The sequence below is a fragment of the Pseudorca crassidens genome, chromosome 13 (genome assembly GCF_039906515.1).
Source record: "Pseudorca crassidens isolate mPseCra1 chromosome 13, mPseCra1.hap1, whole genome shotgun sequence".
Lineage (NCBI taxonomy): Eukaryota > Metazoa > Chordata > Mammalia > Artiodactyla > Delphinidae > Pseudorca > Pseudorca crassidens.
In genome coordinates, this window is record NC_090308.1 from 31,221,245 (window position 1) to 31,242,368 (window position 21,124).

Below are 21,124 nucleotides of genomic sequence, written 5' to 3' on the forward strand. Positions count from 1 at the left end.
GGGGGGGTGGATTAGTTATTGCTTTGTCCTAACACTTTTTAGATGGTTTCAAAACATTAACTTTTTGTTTAGAGATTCCCAACCACCATCCCTTTATTCTTTTTCTTCCCTCCTGTACCTGTTCCTGCTCTCTCTCCAAACCCCCTGTAAAAATCTGGGGTCATACAGAACTTTTCTTTCCCAGAGTCTCATAAATCTGTAATACTTTCTAACGTTACATGTTAGAAAATGTGGTAGGAAAGAGACTTTGTGAATGGCTCATGTGCAGTTGTGCAAATTATTCTGGGTTTAGAGCCTGAGAGAAGTTAAACTGCGCTGGTGTGTGGTCAAAAGATAACTTCGGCATAGAAGCTGTGGAAGTAGTGTAGTGGTTGTTTTGTTTTTTTGTTTGGTTTGTTTTTTTCTCTTTTGTTGACACCAGATAGCAATGATCCTACGAAACGTGGACTGTTAGAAAATTCCATAGACCAGTTGAAGTTCATCCAGATTGAGAGAGTCGTAAAACTTTTCTCCATGTTTATTCAGGAAGGATAGTCTTGCATGATGATTGGTATATAGGAAGGTTGGATTCTCTGTAAAATCAGTAGAGTCAGAAACAGAGGAGTGGTTTTTTATTTTTTGCAGTACTTTTTAGGTTATTTTAGGGTTATGCCAGAAAGTTGTGTTTGCTTTTTTTCTGGTTTGACAGATGATGATTGCTTCTCAAATGGAGGCTGGATGAATAAAGGTGGGAGACTGAAAGGAACCATCTTCCTCATTGTCTTTCTGTGACACTGAGAACTTTATTTTCTGCACAGAGTTTGTGTCCCTTATGGTTTTGGAGCTTTGAGTGACCATCAGGTTATTCCATCCTCCACATCTTATTCAGTTCCATTCCTTTTCCTCTAAGGCAGGAAGTAGGACATATATATTTATTTATTTACTTACTTAACTTATTTATTTGGCTGCGCTGGGTCTTAGTTGTGGCACGTGGGATCTTCCTTGCCGTGTGAGGGCTCTTTTAGTTACCGCATGCAGGATCTAGTTCTCTGACCAGGGATCGAACCCGGGCCCCCTACCTTGGGAGCGCAGAGTCTTAACCACTGGACCACCAGGGAAGTCCCAGGACACTTTTAAAAAGTCAAGAAATTATGATACTGGGTTTGATTCTGTTTACACATCAAACTCACATATACAAATGTAGGAAACCCCTCCTCCCCCACTGCTCCCAGCCAACTCCCTTGAATACTTAAAATATAATATTCTGAGGATAAACGTCTAATTTCCCTTTTTAATGGAGCAACAAAACAGTGTCAAAACGAGGCTATTTAGGATCTTTCTAAGACAGGTGTAATGGATACACGTTCATATGAACAATTTTTTTATATTTAGACATTTGTGGATGTTTCAGCATAAGTATTTTATGTACTTTAATGTGTTTAAAATCTTACTGGAAATAATTTAAATGACACTGGACCTCGTTTGTATTCAGTAACTTCTCTGCCAGTAACCCACTGAGTAACCTTATTTATAAGTTATTTCACTTCTTTGGGTTTAATTTACTCATTTGGAAAGCAAGGGTGTTGAAATTGAGGTAATGCAGCATTGGTGGAAAAGTGCATTGGCTTTGGAAGGTAACTATGCTCCCCTCTATACCACCAGCGCCACTAGTAGGCTTTGAGGCAGACCAAATTGGTATAAATTCTGGCTCTCCCACTTATTGGGTGTATGAGTTTGGAAACTCATTTAAATTCTCTGGGTTCTCTTTTATCCACTGTATTAATGGTTTGTTCTTTTTCCAAAACATAGTGCCACAGAACTCACCTTCTGTCTTAATTCTCTTAACCTTTGTTCAAACAATGAGATTCTGATGTCTTATGGGCAGGATTGAAGCCAGCAGAAGACCTTGAGCAGTAGCATTGGGTTCTATAATTAAGAAAGTAGCTGCCTTAGTCAGCTTGGGCTTCCATAACAAAAGGCCATATATTCTCTTGCTTAAACAGCAAGTCTGTTTCTCATGCTTCTGGCGGCTGGAGGTCCAAGATCAAAGTACCAGCTTGGTCATTTTCTGGTGAGGACCCCCTTCTTGGCTTGTAGGTGGTTGCCTGATCTCTGTGTCCTCACATGGCGAGATGAGAGAGAGCGAGAGAGAACGAGCAAGCTGTCTGGTGTCCCTTCTTAGGCGACTAATTCCATCACGATGACTCTACCCTTATGACCTCATCTAAATCTAATTATCTCTCAAAGGTCCCATCTCCAGCTACTATCACTTTGAGGGTTAGTGCTTCAATGCATGAATTTTGGGGGGATGCAGTTCAGTCGATGGAAGTAGGGGAGTTAGGAAGGCAGGAGGCACAGGGGTGATGAGAGATGCCTGGGACAGATTGTAGAGATCTACCGATGTCAGCTTCACTGGATCCAGTGCTCATGTCAGTAGTTCTGAGACTTCTGCATTCTATGGAGCAATACATTTTAGAAAAAGGTTTGGAGCCAGTATTTTTCCAAGTAAGCATATTGAAGTAAATCTGCCATTCTACTGCGGTTTTTATTGAAAAAATACAGCATTTAAACAATGTAGGAGGAATACAGTCTGAATAAAAGATGCTTTGAATTGAATAAAATTGGCTCTACTAAAAAACTCACCAAATTGCCCTTTTGTGAACCAGTGAAAACTTTGTGGTGGGTGGATAGTGAAGTTTACTTCCATTATATAGAATGTCTTTTTTTTTTAATTTAAGTTTTATGTTTGTTCATTTTGACAGAGGTTAATCTCTTCAGAGCTGCTACTGAAACATATTTTCATTAAGTTCCTGTAAAGCAAACCTTACCTTTTCTCTAGGAGCGATACCTTGTTTATTTAAGTATCTAATGTGTTTTGTTGGTAATAAAAAACATCTTTCTTTTTTTTTTTTTAAGACTATGGTAGGTTAATGTGAACATATAATACTCATTGACTTAAGAATTGCTTGTTAGGGGAGCAGTGTGGTACAGTAGCAGGGTCAAGTTATACAAATGCATACGTGGATCCAGCCATAAAGGGTCTGACTATCTTGGTCCTGATTTGTTAACGTAAATATCTATTCTGGGGGAAAAAACAAGCAGAATTTAAATTGCGGAAATGTAAAGGGGGGTGTGTGTTGGTATTGTAGAATAAAGGAAGATAGGTTGTTTTTCAGATCTCTCTGACCTGAATCTTAAATTATTTTCCTTTAGTGACTTTAAGTTTTTGCTTCCATATGTAGTTGTATTATGACAAATGGATGTAGGATTACCTTTTGTATCCATCATTGCTCAGTTTAGGATGACAGTATAATAATAAGACAGGGCTTTATCACCTTTGTAACTATATGATGATACCTATAAATCTAGATTAAAATGAGCCTCCATTTAAATACTGTGTGAGTGAATAAGCAAATTCTTTTACAAATGAATCAAAATCCAGTTTTCAATATTTAAAAATGAAATATCTATATATTTGAGTGGTTTTTCAATACCAAAATGTATATATCAGTTTATAAATAAAGCTGATTAGACTATATGTGGTACACATGTATCAGTACTTTTGGTGTCTATTTATGGGTGGATTAAAACGACACGAAATAAAAACAAAGTTGAGGGGTGCAAACCCAAAGCAATGTAAACACGATACAAAAAAATGAGGAAAGAATTCCTAGCAGTAGTAGAATAGTAAGCAATTATAATCATAGGATTACAATTGTACCGTTAAAACTATTCTTTATGTAAAATGTTCTTCCTTTAGTGGGTAGAACCGGCAGCAGGAGGATGACTGTTTCTTTGACCCATGTGGATTTTCTAGCTGAGGAATGAAGTAACTTGGAACCTAGCTGGGCTTTTCTACTGAGCATGCCCTTTTCCAGCAGGGTCTGGCCTGGGTGGGGCCGGTCTTGCTCATTAAGCTGTTGGAAGCTGGATTTCCATCGGCTTTCGAGTCTTCTAATGACAGGGAACAGCAGACAACGGGCTCGATGTACTTTTTTAAAAGCTGAGTATGTATTTGAAGGGGGAGATTTTTAGGAAATTTCTGTTGTAGCAGTTAGGTTTGGTGATACATGCTTGTTTGTTTTTGCTTTTGAAGAAAGTTTGCCTTTGGGACTATCAGTATCGAGGAGACTGAAAATTTGGATAATACTAATGTACAGAGTAGATGGAATCTGATTATGTGTACTATCTGGCAAGGGAATATATTCAGTTATATTTGAACCAAGCACTGTGAAACGTACGTATGTACTTTTAGACCATTTATTTGCAAAATTCAAATGTTGAATTTTGTTAGGTTGTCTTTAACATAATTGCTTTTTTAGGTTTGACCTATGAGAATAATGAAGCCAGCTGGTTTTATATATTTGCCCTGCTGTTTCACAATTGATTTGTTCAGTGGTACAGTACACTATATGAAAGTTAATTATTCCTAAAGCACAGTGAGGACTATATGTAAGGTTAATAGTGTACAGTTATTTTTTTTAACATGTTAAAGGATGATAGATTTCAATTTAATTAGCATGAAGATGAAGCATTTTATAAATTAACTCCTTTGATTAAAAAAATGTATTGTGGCTAGCAGAGATTTGAATTTGTTTTTAGAATCTGCAGATGAGTGGCCATTAAGAACTATCAAGAATTGTATATTGTTTTAATGCTGTCACAGCCTAAGTAAATATTAATTGAATAATAGGTATCAACATCTTTTACTGAATATTTAATCTGTTGTCACATTGAAGAAATGTGAAAACTCACCGTGTTGCCCAGATTCAAGCATCCAGACTTCGAAAAAATCGTCTTCATGCTTTTTCTTGATATACTTTACCAGTCTAACAACCTTCCTTCAAAAAGAACCTTGCTTTGATGCTGCTTTCTAACAAAGTGAAAAGCAGTACTACTGTGATGGCCAGATGACCTCTGTAAGTTCCTTCTTTATTGTTGACACTGCAGGGAATGTTTTTATAAGACTGAGGTAATTACCTAGTATTTTTTTGGGGGGTGCATGTATCCTTGTGAAGTTTAAGTTTTCTATTTTTAGGTTCAACAAAGAATTGTCTTTTCAAATTATTGGCAACTCGGGTGAGGGAATAGATGACTGTGGAGTTGATGCTGATGATCTGGACAGCCATTCATAGGACCCGCACCTCCCCTGTGGACCATCTCCTTTGGAATGTTCCATTGCACGTTGTATGGTATATTGATGACCTATAGTTTAACGTCATAGCTGGATCACAAAGTTGGAAAGGGAAATTTTAAACTTTGACATTTTGTTGGCTTGAAATTTTTGGTGGATTCCAAGGGTTGAATGCCTGGCATATTCTCTAGCAGACTCCTCCACCAAATCACGTTTACAGGTGTTGAATTTTGAGAATCTTACCTCCAAAGAAACAAATATATTTAGCCAAAGTAAAAACTTGTCCTGGCCAGCCCCACCTAAAAAGTAGTTATTTGAAGCTTTTGCTGAGTAGTTTTGAACTAAACCAATGCTCACAGTAGAACTACTTGGGGGAAAAAAGTTTTTAAGCATTCCAAATGGCATGTCTGTAATTCCATTGTAGTTACAACTTTTCCCGCCTGGTGAAAGTTGCTTTTATCATACCAGGCTTGTAGGGTCCACATGCTAACAGTCTACGGCACCTTCTGCTGACCAACTGGAAGACTGGCGTCAACACTGGGATCTGCTTACCTAAGCGAGAAAAATCGTTCAGTTTATAGTCTCATATTTTAAAAATACATGCTATGCGTTGACATAACTCTTTGGCAGTGCTGTAAATATTGTAAAATGGCAGAAGAGCTAATGACCAAAACTTAAAAAGTGAATTCTATATTTGACAAGGTTTAGATATTTACGCCTGTCAACTGCAGCATTCCAAAGCTTATGGAGAAGAGGATTTGAAAGCGCGAGATCAGTGTAGGCTCCAGCCTGGTGGCCTTGTCATAGTGTGGGGAGTTGATTGAGTCTGACAGGCTTTTGTCTTATGACCTATTAAAGTGCAGCGTCTGCAGCCTGTGCATTTATCCTGTGCAGTTAACCTTGGTGGATTTGTCGTTAGCTTATTTGGGAAAAGCCTGCCGAACCGCTGTCATTTTTTTAGCTAAAGAATTTAGAGTTCGATTCATAGAAAAATAGTATTAGACTGGTTGTAGATTACCACTTAATACTAAGTGAGTTTACCGATGGGGCTGAGTAGGAATCCCATGCAGAAGGTAGTTGTGGGATGAGCTCAGACAAAGTATATTCCCTGGTATCTGTAACCACCAGGAGGGAATTTTGGTGGTGTTTTTGCTCTGTTTTGAGCCTGGTTATGACATTATCAGAAGAAACTGCACATAAGTGTATTTTTCTTCTCTCTAGAATGTTCTATCTAATGATGGTGGTCCAAAGAAATGCTCACTGAACACTAGAAACATCACAAAAGACATCGAGAAGCCACCGGATGCATAACAACAGTGCACTGGGAACATGCAGTTACTCATCTGCACAGAAGATTCCCCCCTTCATGGGCGCAGAGGAGCAGATGGTGGCCAGGGGAGGGGTGTAGACAGGAAACATGACATCCTTGCGCTGGTCAAGCCAATTTTATTCCTGCCTTTTCCTATAAGTGAGGAAACTGCTGACCAAGATTGGAGATGTTTGTGTGTGACCAGCTTAGGAATTTAGTAAGAATCTTCCCATTCTGTTTTACTTTCCTTTGAAAACATTTCCTCAACTTGCAGAGATACCTGTTTCCAAGTTCCCTGTTCCAACTCCTCCAGCAGAGAATTTAGGAATAATCTTTTTGGCCTACCTGCATAGGCACCAGTATTGTTCGCAAAAGACAGCTTTTTGTTTTAACTCCACGCTGAGGAGAAGGATAAAAAGCTAGCAAGGTTTCCTAAGGAGCTATTAGGAAAAACTATAAGTTGTATTTTTAATAGATACTTGATATACTTCTTAAAAGGTGTCTGGCTGCTCTAAAAGCTTAGGTTTTGAGCTTGTCCCACTTTGGAGAGCAGTCTGTACAGGGTAAGAGGTGGGTTTGTGAAGTATGCTGAATCGGAGGTTAGCAGAAATCGGTTTCTTTGAGGATATAGAGATAATCTTAAACATCATATGCCAGGAAATGAGTTTCATTTTAGGTTATCTTAATGCTGCTGCTAAGCTGGAATAGACTGGAAGGCTTTTGCACCCAGACTGTTCTGAGGCCAGAACTATGTGACAGGGCAAGGTGACACCGTCACTTGTGGCAGTGTGGCATTCGGGTTGTCTCCAAGGAAGCCGACCACTTGTGCTGGGTTCACTTAATGCGTAAGATATTTTAATGCGTAAGTATTGCCTTCCTACTAAAGTGTTTATGGGCTTCAGTTTGTGCAGACTTCTGCTCAGTGAAAACTTTGTCTCCGTATCTGCTCCTTTGTATCTCATCTACCCAGGGTCAACCGCCATTGCCCATAATCCCTGCTATTTTCTGTATGCATATACAGGCAAACATGTGCATGTGGGTTCACATATTTACACCTCCCACACGCTTTGCTTTCAACCCACAAGGTGTGGCATATCATATGTGCCATCTGAATCTTGCTTTCTATGCTTAACATGGTAACTTGGAGATACTTCTATAACGGGAGTGGAAACCTTCCTCTTTTTAATTCTTTATAGCTGCACAGTATTCTGTCGTATGAATTTAGCATAATGTCACCTATTGATGGACATTGATCTTTTGCTGTTACAGGCAGTGTTAGAGTGAATCATCCGTACATAATTTTACTCTTCTACTGGTAGCTCTCTGAGAATGCCTCTGTTGCCATAGTCTTGATCAATGATTACATAACTGAGCTTTTGGATTTTTCCATTCTGAATTTTTAGCTTGTATTTATTTTACTATGGGTGTGGGAAGCATCTTCTCATGGGTTCATGTGTCCCTTGTATTTCTTTTCTTCCTGTTAACTCTGTACTCATCCAGTAGCCACTTTTTTCCCTATTGCGGGGGGTTGGTCAGCCTAGCCGACTTAATTTGTTTTGGAGTTTTTGATGTTGAGGGAATTTATAATCAGTACTATTTTATTTGGCTTTTTATTCAAATTACTTAAGTTTTGCTAGAGAGCAAACATGTTTCTAGCAAATACAATTGAGAGTGAGAATTAAGTGCTCCTTAAAAATTATGATGCCTGTTTGTATTTTATGAGTGTTTAACCAAGCTTTCCCATGTGTGACTTCCTGAAGAGATGACAGTGGTAGTTTTAAAGAAAACCATGTCAGCTTTTCAAAACTAATTTCGAAATCTAAATTACCAAAATTTCTGAATTAGTGACAAGTGGTTTAAATATATGTTAATGCTAATATTGGTACCTCTGTCCCCCACTAGGCTGGGAGTGGGCTTCTTTCATCTGTATTGCTGATCTCTGGTACCTAGGCTATGAAAGTCCTCAGAAAACATTTGTTTTGAAAGAAGGGGCTTAGATAGTGATATAACCCACATCCTGAAAGTGGGTAAAACTTATCAGGGGCTCAATTAGAACATGTTGCTTAGGATTGTAAACTACCAAATGGTAGTAATAGCTTATTGATTTTTGTTTTTCAGCAAGTAATGAACGGTAAGGCATTATGCTAGGTGCTGGTTGTAGAACAGTGAAGTTGTTTGGGATTGGTGGCAGGATTGCCTGAAGTCTCTGGAGCTGGCTGGCCTGGGTCTGGGTCCTGCCTCTTCCATTTATCGGTTGTGTAGCTCTGCTCATGTTATTTATCCTCCTTTTACCTTCTTCATCTGCAACGTGGGAGTAATTTTAGTTCCTACCTCAGAGGGTTGTGAATTAAAGGAATTGCGACACGCAGAGTCTCTGGAATACCGCTCAACTGATAGCTCATATTATCATTATTTATTGTTATTTCTGTCCTTACTGTTGATTCTACCATTAGTGAAGAAACAGATACAGTCCCTTCTTTTATAGAATCCCTATATGATGACAGTGGCCGGCCATTTATTATGAATTTATTATGTGCCGGGCACTTTATGTGTAGCATCTCATTTAATCCTTAGGGTCACCGGGCAGGTATGTATTAATATCCCTGTTTCACTTATGAGGAAGATGAGACTCAGTGACGCTAAATAACTTGTCCGTGGTTACGTGGCTAGTATGAAACAGAGCTGGAATTCTAATCCTGGTCTGTTTAGTTCCCAGACTTCATCTCCAAATCATCATGTTATTTTATCCAAAGATTAGTTCGTTTCTCACACAAAGAATGTAGCTCCAGCTCTGGCCTTTACAAAAATCAGGGCCCCATCTGAGAGAAGGAATTTGAGCAAATGCAGTTCATCAGTAATTCTGACCATACAACTCAGTGTGCGTAGTTGATTAATCAAGAGCCAGCAGTGTTCTGGATGTCTCTGTCACTTGGTGAGGGTGTGCTGTCACAGTGCCCCATATGACAAGGTTTATATGCATTTTGATTATGAGAATGATGTGCAGTATTGTGACCCTTGACGATTTATGCACAGCCTCTGGTATACTGAGCTCCAGGGAAGGGCAGCTCTTCCTAGGATGACCTAGCTGCTTGTGGAGGAGACTGCCTGGCACACATTTCTTTCTTGACTTGATGAGAACAGCAGGGGCTTGCTATTAACAAATAATATTGTTAGCAATTATCTTGGGTGTTATTTGACTTGGACATTGTAGAGAATAATGCCTTGGTTTTCTTTTTTTTTAAATTTTTACTTATTTTTGGCTGTGTTGGGTCTTCGTTGCTGCGCGCGGGCTTTCTCTAGCTGTGGTGAGCGGGGGCTACTCTTCATTGCGGTGCGAGGGTTCTTGGGTGTGCGGGCTTCAGTAGTTGTGGCACACTGGCTCAGTAGTTGTGGCTTGTGGGCTCTAGAGCACAGGCTCAGTAGTTGTGGCGCATGGGCTTAGTTGCTCTGCGGCATGTGGGATCTTCCCAGACCAGGGCTCAAACCCACGTCCTCCTGAATTGGCAGGCGGATTCTTAACCACTGCGCCACCAGCGAAGCCCTGCCTTGGTTTTCATATACCCTCCTCTCCAATATATGAAGGAGGGGAACCTTACACTTTGAACTCTAAGATAGTTTAATTTGTTTCATTTTTATTTAGAGTTGTTAGGATGAAGAATTAATGGTTTATCTCACTAACATTAACTCAAAGACTAGGTTTTTAAAAATGGAGCATCTGAAAAAAGTGGAACATTTCGACAACCATGGCTCTCAGGCGTGAGGGCCGTAAAACGCAGTGGGGAGTAATAATTAACTGAGATGGTTCTGCATGTGCTCCCAGTTCCTTAGGGCTTATTTTCTAATGCTTACTCAGGTTACACAGAGGCTAATAGTGGCTGCAAGTAACCGCACCCCCGGCTTAATCGTTTAAACCGTAGGGGAGTATGTTATCTCACATAACAGGAAGCTCAAACGCTGGACCTGGCCACGTGTAGCACGCGCAGTGGGCTGGTCCTGTTCTCTGTGACCCTCTCGCCAATGCCCTCTACTATATGTTACTTTGTCTTTAGACCTTCCCGTCTCATGGATTATTCAAGATGGTAACAGCCTTTCTAGGAATCATGTATACAGTCTTCAGAAGAAGAAGAGGGGCCGTCTCATGGCTCTTTTTAGAAGGAGGAATCTTTCCCCAGGAGCCCCCACCAGCAGACCTTTTACATGTCTTTTTGGCAAAGGGAAGGGGAACTACCATGATTGCCCTAGACCAGCAGACCATTACCTTGTGGCCTGACCTGGAGTCAGCCTCCACTGGCACGCAGCGGGAAAAGCGAGAAAAGCTGAACAAAATTTGAGTTCTGTTAAAAAGTAGAAAGGTTGGAGGAAAATTCATGCTCTGAATGTAACCCGATCCTGCCTAGACTTGAATTAGTAAAGGGCTACAGTTTCGTATCTTTTGTATATGTGGTTTTAATTTAAACCAGATGTTTGCTTATATCTTTATAGAAATAGTTCTGTCTCTCTTATAGGTCCTTTACCCTTTAAAGAAACCAAACAAGCGATATAATGTGTTATTAAGGTAACTAGGGTGGGCAGCATTGAATTATGTAAAAAGTAACTCTTGTTTATCCTCACCATATAGATAATTTAAACTAACATAACAGCCCCTTTGGAATGTAGTTGTACTTATTTGGATATGGGATATAGTATTTTCTAGACCTTTTGACACTTAAGAAAAATAAACCTACAAGGGAGAGGAATTACTTGCAGTCAGCTCTCAGCCTGCCTGTTTTTGTTATTCCTTCTCCCTCTCCAGATATTTCTTTTTCCTGTTTCCTCCCTTTCCTCCTCCTCCTTTTCCCTCCTTCGCTTTTTTTTTTTTTTTTTTTTTTTTTTGCGGTACGCGGGCCTCTCACTGTTGTTGTGGCCTCTCCCGTTGCGGAGCACAGGCTCCGGACGCGCAGGCTCAGCGGCCGTGGCTCACGGGCCCAGCCGCTCCGCGGCACGTGGGATCCTCCCGGACCGGGGCGCGAACCCGTGTCCCCTGCATCGGCAGGCGGACTCTCAACCACTGCGCCACCAGGGAAGCCCCCCTCCTTCCCTTTTTAAAAACATGTTGGCTGTTATTTGAGAAGCATCACTCTTATTACTTCCTAAGCAGAGTTAGGTGGTTGCTGAATCATTCCTTTCTTGGGGTTGCTGTTTTGTTTCTCTCACAGCGCTTTAAGGGAAGGTCGTGGGGCTATTAAAAGCCCTTTTCTTGGGTTACAGTCTGTTTGGGGAGATGAACATAAGCAAGTGATCGTAGGTATCAGAAAGTGGCTCACCATATCCTCTGCCCGGTCACACGACGGATAAAAACAGGATTTGTCAGAGTGGAAAATGACCGAATTGGAACTGTGTACACGTTGCCAGTATTTTTTAAGTTTAATTGTTATTTGTCACACAATTTTGTTCCTGCCTCAAAACTCAAAGGAAAGCCTCTCTCCATACCTGCATTTTCAAGTTTAGAAATGCGTATTTCCCCCTTTTGTAAATCTTCAGTCCCCTAACGAATGGATTGAGCTCTGTTGATAGAAATCAAAGACCTCCTGTTGCTTGTGATCTCAGCAGAGGATGGGAGCCACTCAGCTGGCAGCAGCACCTACCCTGTTCAGGGATTTTATTCACAGTGAGGTCTCTTAGAGTAGCACTGGTTCTCTCAAGGTTTTAAGGAAACATCTGGACCCAATAATTAGCATGAACTTCTTGCTTGAAGTTCTTTGTATGAGTATGTAGAGTTGTGCGTGTATCTTCTTGCTTGGCTTTGCTTGCTGTTGTGCTCTGATTAAGGGCTAGCGCTTTCCAGCAGCACAATGTTACAGGGTAGGTGGTTTAAGCTAGTGGTAGTGACAGCACCTTGGAACTTACCTCCTTTTTTAAGCATCAGAAAAAAGAATAGTTTCTCATAACACAGCTCCGTACCTAAACAGTGCTGATTCTCTACTGATGATGGTTTTCTGCTTGGTTGTGTGTTAAATGATGCATGCTTTTTTCTCATGGAGCTGTTACAATAATGAACACTTTTGTCAATCCGGATGGAGCATGCCAACATGGTAATTGTGTTAAAAACCACATGACTGTCTAATGGGCTGGCTGTTCACAGCAGTGTTCTTTTTGGTTGCTGATAAGTAGAGAGGTCTTTACTTAGTATGTTATATAACGATACTAACGATGCATTTTAGATATTTGTAATTAAAGCTTAGTGGAATGAGCATGAGCATTGCTTGAGTTTGGGAAACTGTAGTTCTTTCTGTTTTTGGCTTTGCCCACCTGGCTTTGTGATCTCAGGCAAATCTCTTAGTCTTTCTGAGTCTCAGTTTCCTTGTTGTTAAGATAAAATGAGGGTATTAGGCCAGATGATCTCACAACACTCATTCAGTAAATATCTTTCTGGTGCCCCTTATGTGCCAGTCTAGATGCTGGGAACATAGCAGTGAAAAAAAGAGAAAGATCCTGAGATCCGAGCCCTCAGGGGGCTTTCATTTTAGTAGAGGGCTTGTGTTCTGCTGCAGGAGTTTCCATTTTAGTGGGCAGTGGTATTTAAAGGCTTATCCACATTGGAAACTCTGAGCGCTACAGGCATGATAATTATGGTAAACTGATGTGCTATAATCATGTTTTCATGATGGTGGTAATTTGTTCAAGAAACCATTTTGTCAACAAAGAAGATGGTATTTAGGTTTGATTTAAACACTGTTGATCTCTTGAAACTATTTTAAGAATGTACTTATTTACATAAATTGTATCTACCCTTATTGTTGAATATTTACAATCCAATTAGCCATTTCCATTGTATTTTATCTTGTAATTTCCCTTTGCATGGACAGCACTGCTCAGCTCTAAAGTTCATAAAACTTAAAAGTCTTGCAAGTACAGTTGTGGTTGAGGAGGACTGCCTTGTGAGACTCAGTGGTGTGGTGTGGTTTACCTGTGCTCTTTGTGTCTGTAGTAGCACCTTGTCTTTTTTTTTTTTTTTAATTTTATTTATTTATTTTTGGCTGTGTTGGGTCTTCGTTGCTGCGTGCGCGGGGGCTACTCTTCCTTGTGGTGCGTGGGCTTCTCATTGCGGTGGCTTCTCTTGTTGTGGAGCATGGGCTCTAGGCACGTGGGCTTCAGTAGTTGTGGCACGTGGGCTTCCGTAGTTGTGGCATGTGGGCTTCAGTAGTTGTGGCACGCGAGCTCAGTAGTTGTGGCTCATGGGCTCTAGAGTGCAGGCTCAGTAGTTGTGGCTCACAGGCTTAGTTGCTCCGCGGCATGTGGGATCTTCCCAGACCAGGGCTCGAACCTGTGTCCCCTGCATTGGCAGGCAGATTCTTAACCACTGTGCCACCAGGGAAGCCCTTGTCTTTGGTTTTGATCCATCAGCTCAGTTGTGATTACATGGCCAGGTAATAACCTTTAAATATGATTTTCTTGGTGGTGGGAACTCATTGGTATATTTCTTATTTGGGGGAGGGGCAGGGCTAATTATAGCAAATCACGGAGTAGATTCATGTTGTTCTGTAGTTGTTTTGACAGACTGGCATGAATCTTCTTTGAGGACTAAGCCAAGGGCTCTGGTTGATTCCTTCTTTCATACACAGTGGAGTTGTGACTGCGTTACAAAGTACAGGTGTGCACAGCTGTGTGGTCCTCCATTCAGTGGCCTTGGGCAAGTCACTTAACTTCTACTCTTTCATTTATTACCGCAAAATGGGACTAATACCTACCCTGTAGGATGTTGTGAGGAGCAGAAATCCTAAGCCTGATGTCTGACCCAGTAAGCAGTGAGTGATAGAGCTTAGGATGAAAATGCAGATATTAATGCTTTTAACATAATAGTGGGAACTTTAGTTTTATATTTCATGGCTTCTGAAATGTTTTGACCCAAAATCAGCTTTAGTTGATCAGTCTCCAGATTGTTTCTCACAGCCAAAGTAATTAGAGAGCTGCCAGTTATCTTGGTTAGCTCAGATAAGTGTGAGGCATTTTTGTTTTAATTTTACCAGGGTATTGATTCAGCTCTCAAAATGCAATTAGAGAATGTGTGCTGAAAGTCAACTTTGGTCATTTCATGATCAATGTAAATAATATTTTCCGCTTAATTGGTACCTGTAAAATGGTACCTTAAAGAAGGAAAAAAGATTTTCTGTGCAATATGGAGCCGGTTCAAGTACTCTTGAGGGTCTTACTGGAAGACATGATTTTGAACTTCAAGTGCATAAGAATAAGATGTAAGATTGGACATGTGTATGTTATAGTTACGTAACTGTTTACTCTTCTGTAGCATTGCCCTCAAGGACATTACTGTCCCCTGATCTCCCTGTCTCACTGTGTATTTCTTCTCACCCTTATGCCTTTTCCCTCTGCCTGGCCCCTAAATGTTGGTGGTTATAAGGGTTCTCTTCAGGGCCCTCTAAGCTCGAACTATACTTTTTTTCTAGGTGGCGTCAATGTCACTTGTGCTTTTAGCTATCACTCATGTGATGACAACTCCCAGATCTGTATCTCTAGTGCGTATTTGGTCTCCTTTTAAGACCTGTGTGTCAAGTGGCCGCAGACTTCTCAGTCGCAGTGAACTAAAAATCAAGTTTAATTGTGTCAACCAGACCTTCTTTTCCTCGGGTTCCCTATTTCTATGATGGTTCTACCATCACCCAGGCTCTCATAACCTGGGACTTTTCCTGGACTCTTTCTTCTCTTTGACTTGCTATTTTCAGTTAGACACCACGTCATGTCCAGTCTTTGTCTTTACCATTTGATTCATTTCTTATCCTATACCTCACTGCTTCCTCCAGAGTACAGACCATTATCTTATCATGCCTGGATTATAGCACCAGCCTCCTGGATGCCTTTCTGTTTCATTCTTTTCTCTCATCCTGTACTTTACAGCAAGGTCGGGCTATCCCAAATGTGAATTGGATTACTTTACTCCTCTACTTAAAGTGCTTATATGACTTCTCATTGCCTTTAAATCAACCTCCAGACCTTTCTCAGCGTGACATGTAAAACCTTTTATGTTCTGGCTCCTGTCTACTTCTCCTACTTCATCATCAGCAATTCACTGTCCTCCTTCCCTCACATCCCCACTCACAAGCCCCCACTTGGCTTGTACAGTGTTTTGTTGTTCAGTACTTGTAGTTTCCTACAGGAGGAATATCCTCGTGTTTCTACACCCTTGCCTATGCCTGGCACGTGCTTCCCATTTTGATTCTCTTGCCTGAATAATGAATACTTATTATTTTAAAGCAACTCAGATGTCAGCTTTTGCAGAAAGGCTTGCCTAATGACTCTCTTCTCCTAATCCACGTTAAGGGTTTGTGCTGTGCTTTTTAAGCAGCATGCTCTTCATTTATTTATACCCCGACTCTGCTAGCTCCTTAAGGTAGTCTTTTATTCATGTGCCTAGGACTTGGCATATTGTAGGGGCCCATTAAATATAGGCTGACTGACTGAATGAATGTTTTTATGCTTGCCTATTACAAGTATGTAACAATTTAAAAGTTACTATTTTTTAATTGAGATATCACCCCTTTAAAGTTTACAGTTCAGTGGTTTTAAGTATATTCACAAGGCTGTTCAACCATCACCGCTGTCAAATTCCAGAATATTTTCATCACCCCCAAAAGAAACCCTGTACCCATTAACAGTTGCTCCCATTCTCGCCTCCTTCCAGCCCTTTGCAACCACTAATCTACTTCTTGTCTCTGTGGATTTGCCTCTTCTGGAAATTTTATACAAATGGCCTTTTGTATCTGGCTTTTCCTTAGCATAATGTTTTCAAGGTTCAGTAGTCTTCCTTTTCAAGACTACTTAATTTTCTATTGTATGGATATCACATTTTGTTTGTCCATCCTTTAGTTGGTGGGCATTTGGATTGTTTACGTTTTTTGACTGTTATAAATAATGCTGTTAGAAACGTTCATTTACAAGTTTTGTGGTAAACATACGTTTTCATTTCTCTTGGGTATATACCTAGGAGTGGAATTGCTGGGTCATGCAGTAACTTTATGTTTAATTTTTTGAGGAACTGCCAAACTGCTTTTCAGAGTGGCTGTACCATTTTACATTCTTGCCAGCAATGTTCCAAAATTTCCAATAACCTCACCAGTACTTGTCACTGTCTGCCTTTGATTATAGCCATACTAGCGGATGTGAAGTGGTATCTCATAGTGGTTTTGATTTACATTTCCCTAATGACTAATAATGTTCAGCATCATTTCAGGTTCTTATTGGTCACTTTTTCTTTGGAGAAATTCTACTCAAATCCTTTGCCCATCAAGAAAATTTCTTTTTTTGGTCTTTATTGTTGAGTTGTAACAGTTCTTTTTATATTCTGGATACGGGACTCCTCAGATATATGATTTGCAAAAGACGGTGAATAATATTTTAAGAAACAAGTATAGTACTGATATATGCTACAACATGGATGAACCTTGAAAATGTTATGCTAAGAGAAAATGCCACAAGTTGTATGATTCCATTTATTTGAAATGTCAAATAGGCAAATCTATACAGACTGAAAGTAGTTTAGTGATTTCCATGGGCTGCAGGAAGGAGAGGCTGGAGAGTAACTATTAATGGTACAGTGTTTCTTTTGGGGATGATGAAAGTGTTCTAGGATTAAACAGTGGTGATGGTTGCACAACCTTTTGAATATGCTTAGAATCACTAACTGTACAGTTTAAAAGGGTGAATTTTATGGAATGTGAATTATATGTCAAATCTTTAAAAAGAAAAATCAAGTGTATTTTATTTTTTGAACTTTTCAAGTTTGTACCACTTTTGAAGATAGCTGTGAAATTTCCCATTAGTCAGGGTGCCAGGCCTTTGAGTATTTTTATCCTTGGCAAGAGAGGAGACAGTGTGCTGTGTCTGCTGTCCCTGCCTATAGTTTTTTTTTTTTTTTTGCGGCACGCAGGCCTCTCACTGTTGTGGCCTCTCCCGTTGCGGAGCACAGGCTCCGGATGCGCAGGCCCAGCGGCCATGGCTCACGGGCCTAGCCGCTCCGCGGCATGTGGGATCTTCCCGGACCGGGGCACGAACCCGTGTCCCCTGCATGGGCAGGTGGACTCTCAACCACAGCGCCACCAGGGAAGCCCTATTGTTTTTTATTAAAAATTTTTTTTCATTTTTTAATTGAAGTATAGTTGATGTACAATATTATGTAAGTTACAGGTGTACAACATAGTGAGTCACAATTTTTAAAGGTTATATTCCATTAATAATTATTATAAAATACTGGCGATATTCCCTGTGTTGTACAGTATATCCTTGTACTTTACTTATTTTATGCATAGTAGTTTGTACTTCTTAATCCCTTACCCCTATCCTGCCCCTCCTCCTTTCCTTGTCCCCACTGGTAACCACTGGTCTGTTTGCTATATCTATGAGTCTCTTACTTTTTTGTTATATTCACTGATCTGTTTTATTTTTTAGATTTCACATATAAGTGATATCATACAGTATTTATCTTTTTCTGTCTGACTTATTTCACTCAATACCCTCCAAATCCATCCATGTTGTTGCACATGACAAAATTTCATTCGTTTTTATGGCTGAGGAGTATTCCATTGTAGATATACACTGCATCTTCTGTATCCATTCTTCTGTTGATGGACACTTAGGTTGCTTCCACATCTTGGCAGTTGTAAATAATGCTGCAGTGAACATTGGGGTGCATGTATCTTTTCAAATTGGTGTTTTGCTTTTTGGGGATATATGCCCAGGAGTGGAATTGCTGGATCGTATGGTAGTTCTACTTTTAGATTTTTGAGAAACCTCTCTACTGTTTTCCACAGTGGCTGCACTAATTTCCATTCCCACCAGCAGTGTACGAGAGTTCCCTTTTCTCCACATGCTCGTTAGCATTCGTCATTTGTGTTCTTTTTGAAGATAGCCATTCTCACGGGTGTGAGGTGATATCTCATTGTGTTTTTAATTTTATTTCTCCGATTAACGATGTTGAGCATCTTTTCAAGTGCCTGCCTGTTGTTTTTTTATGTCAGTGGTGCTACTGTTCTTCTAAACTCCCTCTTTGCTTGTGTAAAATTTAGACAGCCAGATACTTTGAGATTTAATTTCAATTTTGTTTTCATTAGTTATGATAGGATTGATTATTAGATGCATTTCCCCCCCCACCCCTATGATGTCTTCATTTGGTTCAGTTTGGGACCCTTAGATACTTTTCTTATAATCACATATACTAGGAAAACTGTCTATGAGGTTGGGTGGGATGGAGGTTTGGAGTTTTGATTATAGTTTTAGTGCCTTTCTTAGAAGACTAATTTTTGCATTAGAATAGTGATGGTGAATTATGGGATTTAATATTGGAACAAAAAAGAAGATATTTTTGTTCCAGATTTAGTTATCTCGCAGTTAAGCCCCCAACGCTTAAAATTCATTTTTATAATAACATATAATAACATTTTAAAAAGTTTTGGTTTTTTTTTTTTTTGTGGTACGTGGGCCTCTCACCGCTGTGGCCTCTCCCGCTGCGGAGCACATGCTCCGGACGCGCAGGCTCAGCGGCCATGGCTCACAGGCCCAGCCGCTCCACGGCACGCGGGATCCTCCCGGACCGGGGCACGAACCCGCGTCCCCTGCATTGGCAGGCGGACTCCCAACCACTGCACCACCAGGGAAGCCCAAAAGTTTTGGTTTTAATGTGTGAAATTGCAGTGAAATGTGTCTCAGAATTTTCTAGCATTATCAGTAACATTTTCATATTGTAGAATAAGGAATACCAAGAATAGAGAAAAGTAATTTTCCTGAAAAAATCGAATTTTCCTGAAAAAGTTGAATTTTTGGGGTGAATTATTGTTTATAGCTAGATGAAATCAAACAAAAGGAATCTTTCTAGAGCTTTTGATGTTTTGAAGTTTTCTCTGTACAGAATCGGAGAGTTAATTCTATTGTGGTGCTAGTTTTGGTTCTTTGATTCTGATAGAGAATTATAAACTTTAAGGGAAGCAGTCTCCTTTGTCTCTTGTGCTTCTGAACCTTCTTTTTCTAAATTTGTTTCCTCCCTGTCATCTTTCTGCCATTCCCCTTCCCACTCTTCCTTACCCTGCCCCTTGCCTCCAAACTAAAACTGGGAGAGTTTGTAAAATAACCTTTGGTGATTTTGTTTTGTTTATAGAATAAGCTGTGACCATGACTACTGAAGTGGGCTCCGCATCTGAAGTGAAGAAAGAATCTGACCAGTTAGGAGCAGATGCGACCAAGGAGAAACTGAAAGAAGTAGCAGAAAATCAGCAGAATCAGTCATCTGATCCCGAGGAGGAAAAAGGTTCCCAGCCACCTCCTCCAGCTGAAAGCCAAAGTAGTCCACGCCGCCAGAAGAAAGAGAAAGATCCATCTGAGAGCAGGGGGATTTCTCGATTCATACCCCCGTGGCTTAAGAAACAAAAGTCCTATAACTTAGTAGTGGCCAAAGACGGAGGAGATAAAAAAGAGCCTACCCAAGCTGCTGGGGAAGAGCAGATTTTAGATAAGGAGGAATCTCTTCCTGAAGAAGAAAGGCAGGCCAAGGGTGATGCTGAAGAAACAGCCCAGAGAAAACAACAGGAGATCAAGGTCGACGTCAAGGAAGAGAAACCTGTGGTGAGCAGTCTGGAGACACAAAGTGTGTTTGAGAAGTGATTGGAAGTGAAAGCATTGATGGAGTAACCATGTTAACAAAAAGGATTTGTTTTGAATCATTTTCAGTGATCTTATATTAAGATACTGCTTTGGCTTACTGTATCTGGAATATGGGTCTTAGAGGGTCTACCACAGCCCTCTCCTGTTATTCCTTTTAAAACTTTCAAAATAATAAAGCAAAAAAAAAAAAAATCCCCTGTATATGCAGATCAGGGGTTAGACAGGTACTCTCAGAATCCTTCTACCTCTCCTTTTAAATAGTATGCACTTTTGTATCTGATTTATTTAGGGGTTCAGTGGATAGGAAGAAGTAGATTTGTGTGTGTGTGCCTTTTGGTTGCCTGATGAAGCCTAGGTTTTGCCATGGTATGAAATTGTAATTAGAAATAGTATTTGACATGGTATTTAAATTGTGGTTGCTGGGACGTAGTTTCTTTTACTCATTTAATGCTGACGTTGCCAAATTGGCAAAATGAGAAAATTGGAGGTGGACTGGGGGAAAGAAAATGTAGGAAAATACCCCTTCTGGCAAAGTTTTTGAAGTCTTTTAGGCTCGCAGTGTTTATAACAATCACAGTTCTTACTTAAGATTTTCCTTTTCTGTGTGTTGCCTTCTGCAAATGGTCACCTTTAGTATGAACTTAATTTTTTTCCTCCACAGCCTGTTGAAGAAGTAAGTAAAGAGAGAGAAGAGGAGAAGGTAAAGGAAATACAGGAGGACAAATCAGATGAAGCAGCAAAAAGGGAGACAAAGGAAGTTCAGACCAATGAGCTAAAAGCAGAGAAGGCCTCTCAGAAAGCCACCAAGAAGACCAGAACTGTTCAGTGCAAAGTGACCCTCCTAGGTGGCACCGAGTACAGCTGTGACCTGGAGGTGAGACTGGGAGCTGGTAGGAGAACTATCTTGATGTGTGGAATGACAGTAAAAGTATCGTCTGCCCTCATTTGTGGCCTGGCACAGTGAATAGATTTTGTGTTCCTATAAGATAGTTTGTCTCAATTCTGCATTAAAAAAAAAGCAAAACAAGAAAACATAGAAGAGGGTCATCCTTTCCATTAGA

The 21,124-nt window shown here is 40.3% G+C and overlaps 1 protein-coding gene across 24 annotated transcripts in view; it reads left to right on the plus strand.

Moving 5' to 3' along the window:
* Positions 1–21,124, plus strand: part of EPB41L2 (erythrocyte membrane protein band 4.1 like 2) — a 273,144-nt gene that overhangs the window by 82,517 nt on the left and 169,503 nt on the right. For 15 of the 24 annotated variants that reach the window (XM_067702098.1, XM_067702087.1, XM_067702101.1 and 12 more), the window contains exons 1-3: positions 3,827–3,986; positions 19,561–20,024; positions 20,725–20,937. In XM_067702098.1, the coding sequence (XP_067558199.1) occupies positions 19,575–20,024; positions 20,725–20,937 (663 nt within the window). In that variant the 5' untranslated portion in view covers positions 3,827–3,986; positions 19,561–19,574. Of the gene's footprint in view, positions 1–3,826; positions 3,987–19,560; positions 20,025–20,724; positions 20,938–21,124 lie in introns of those variants that run through there. The other 9 variants (XM_067702090.1, XM_067702096.1, XM_067702088.1 and 6 more) reach the window with 1 other exon arrangement.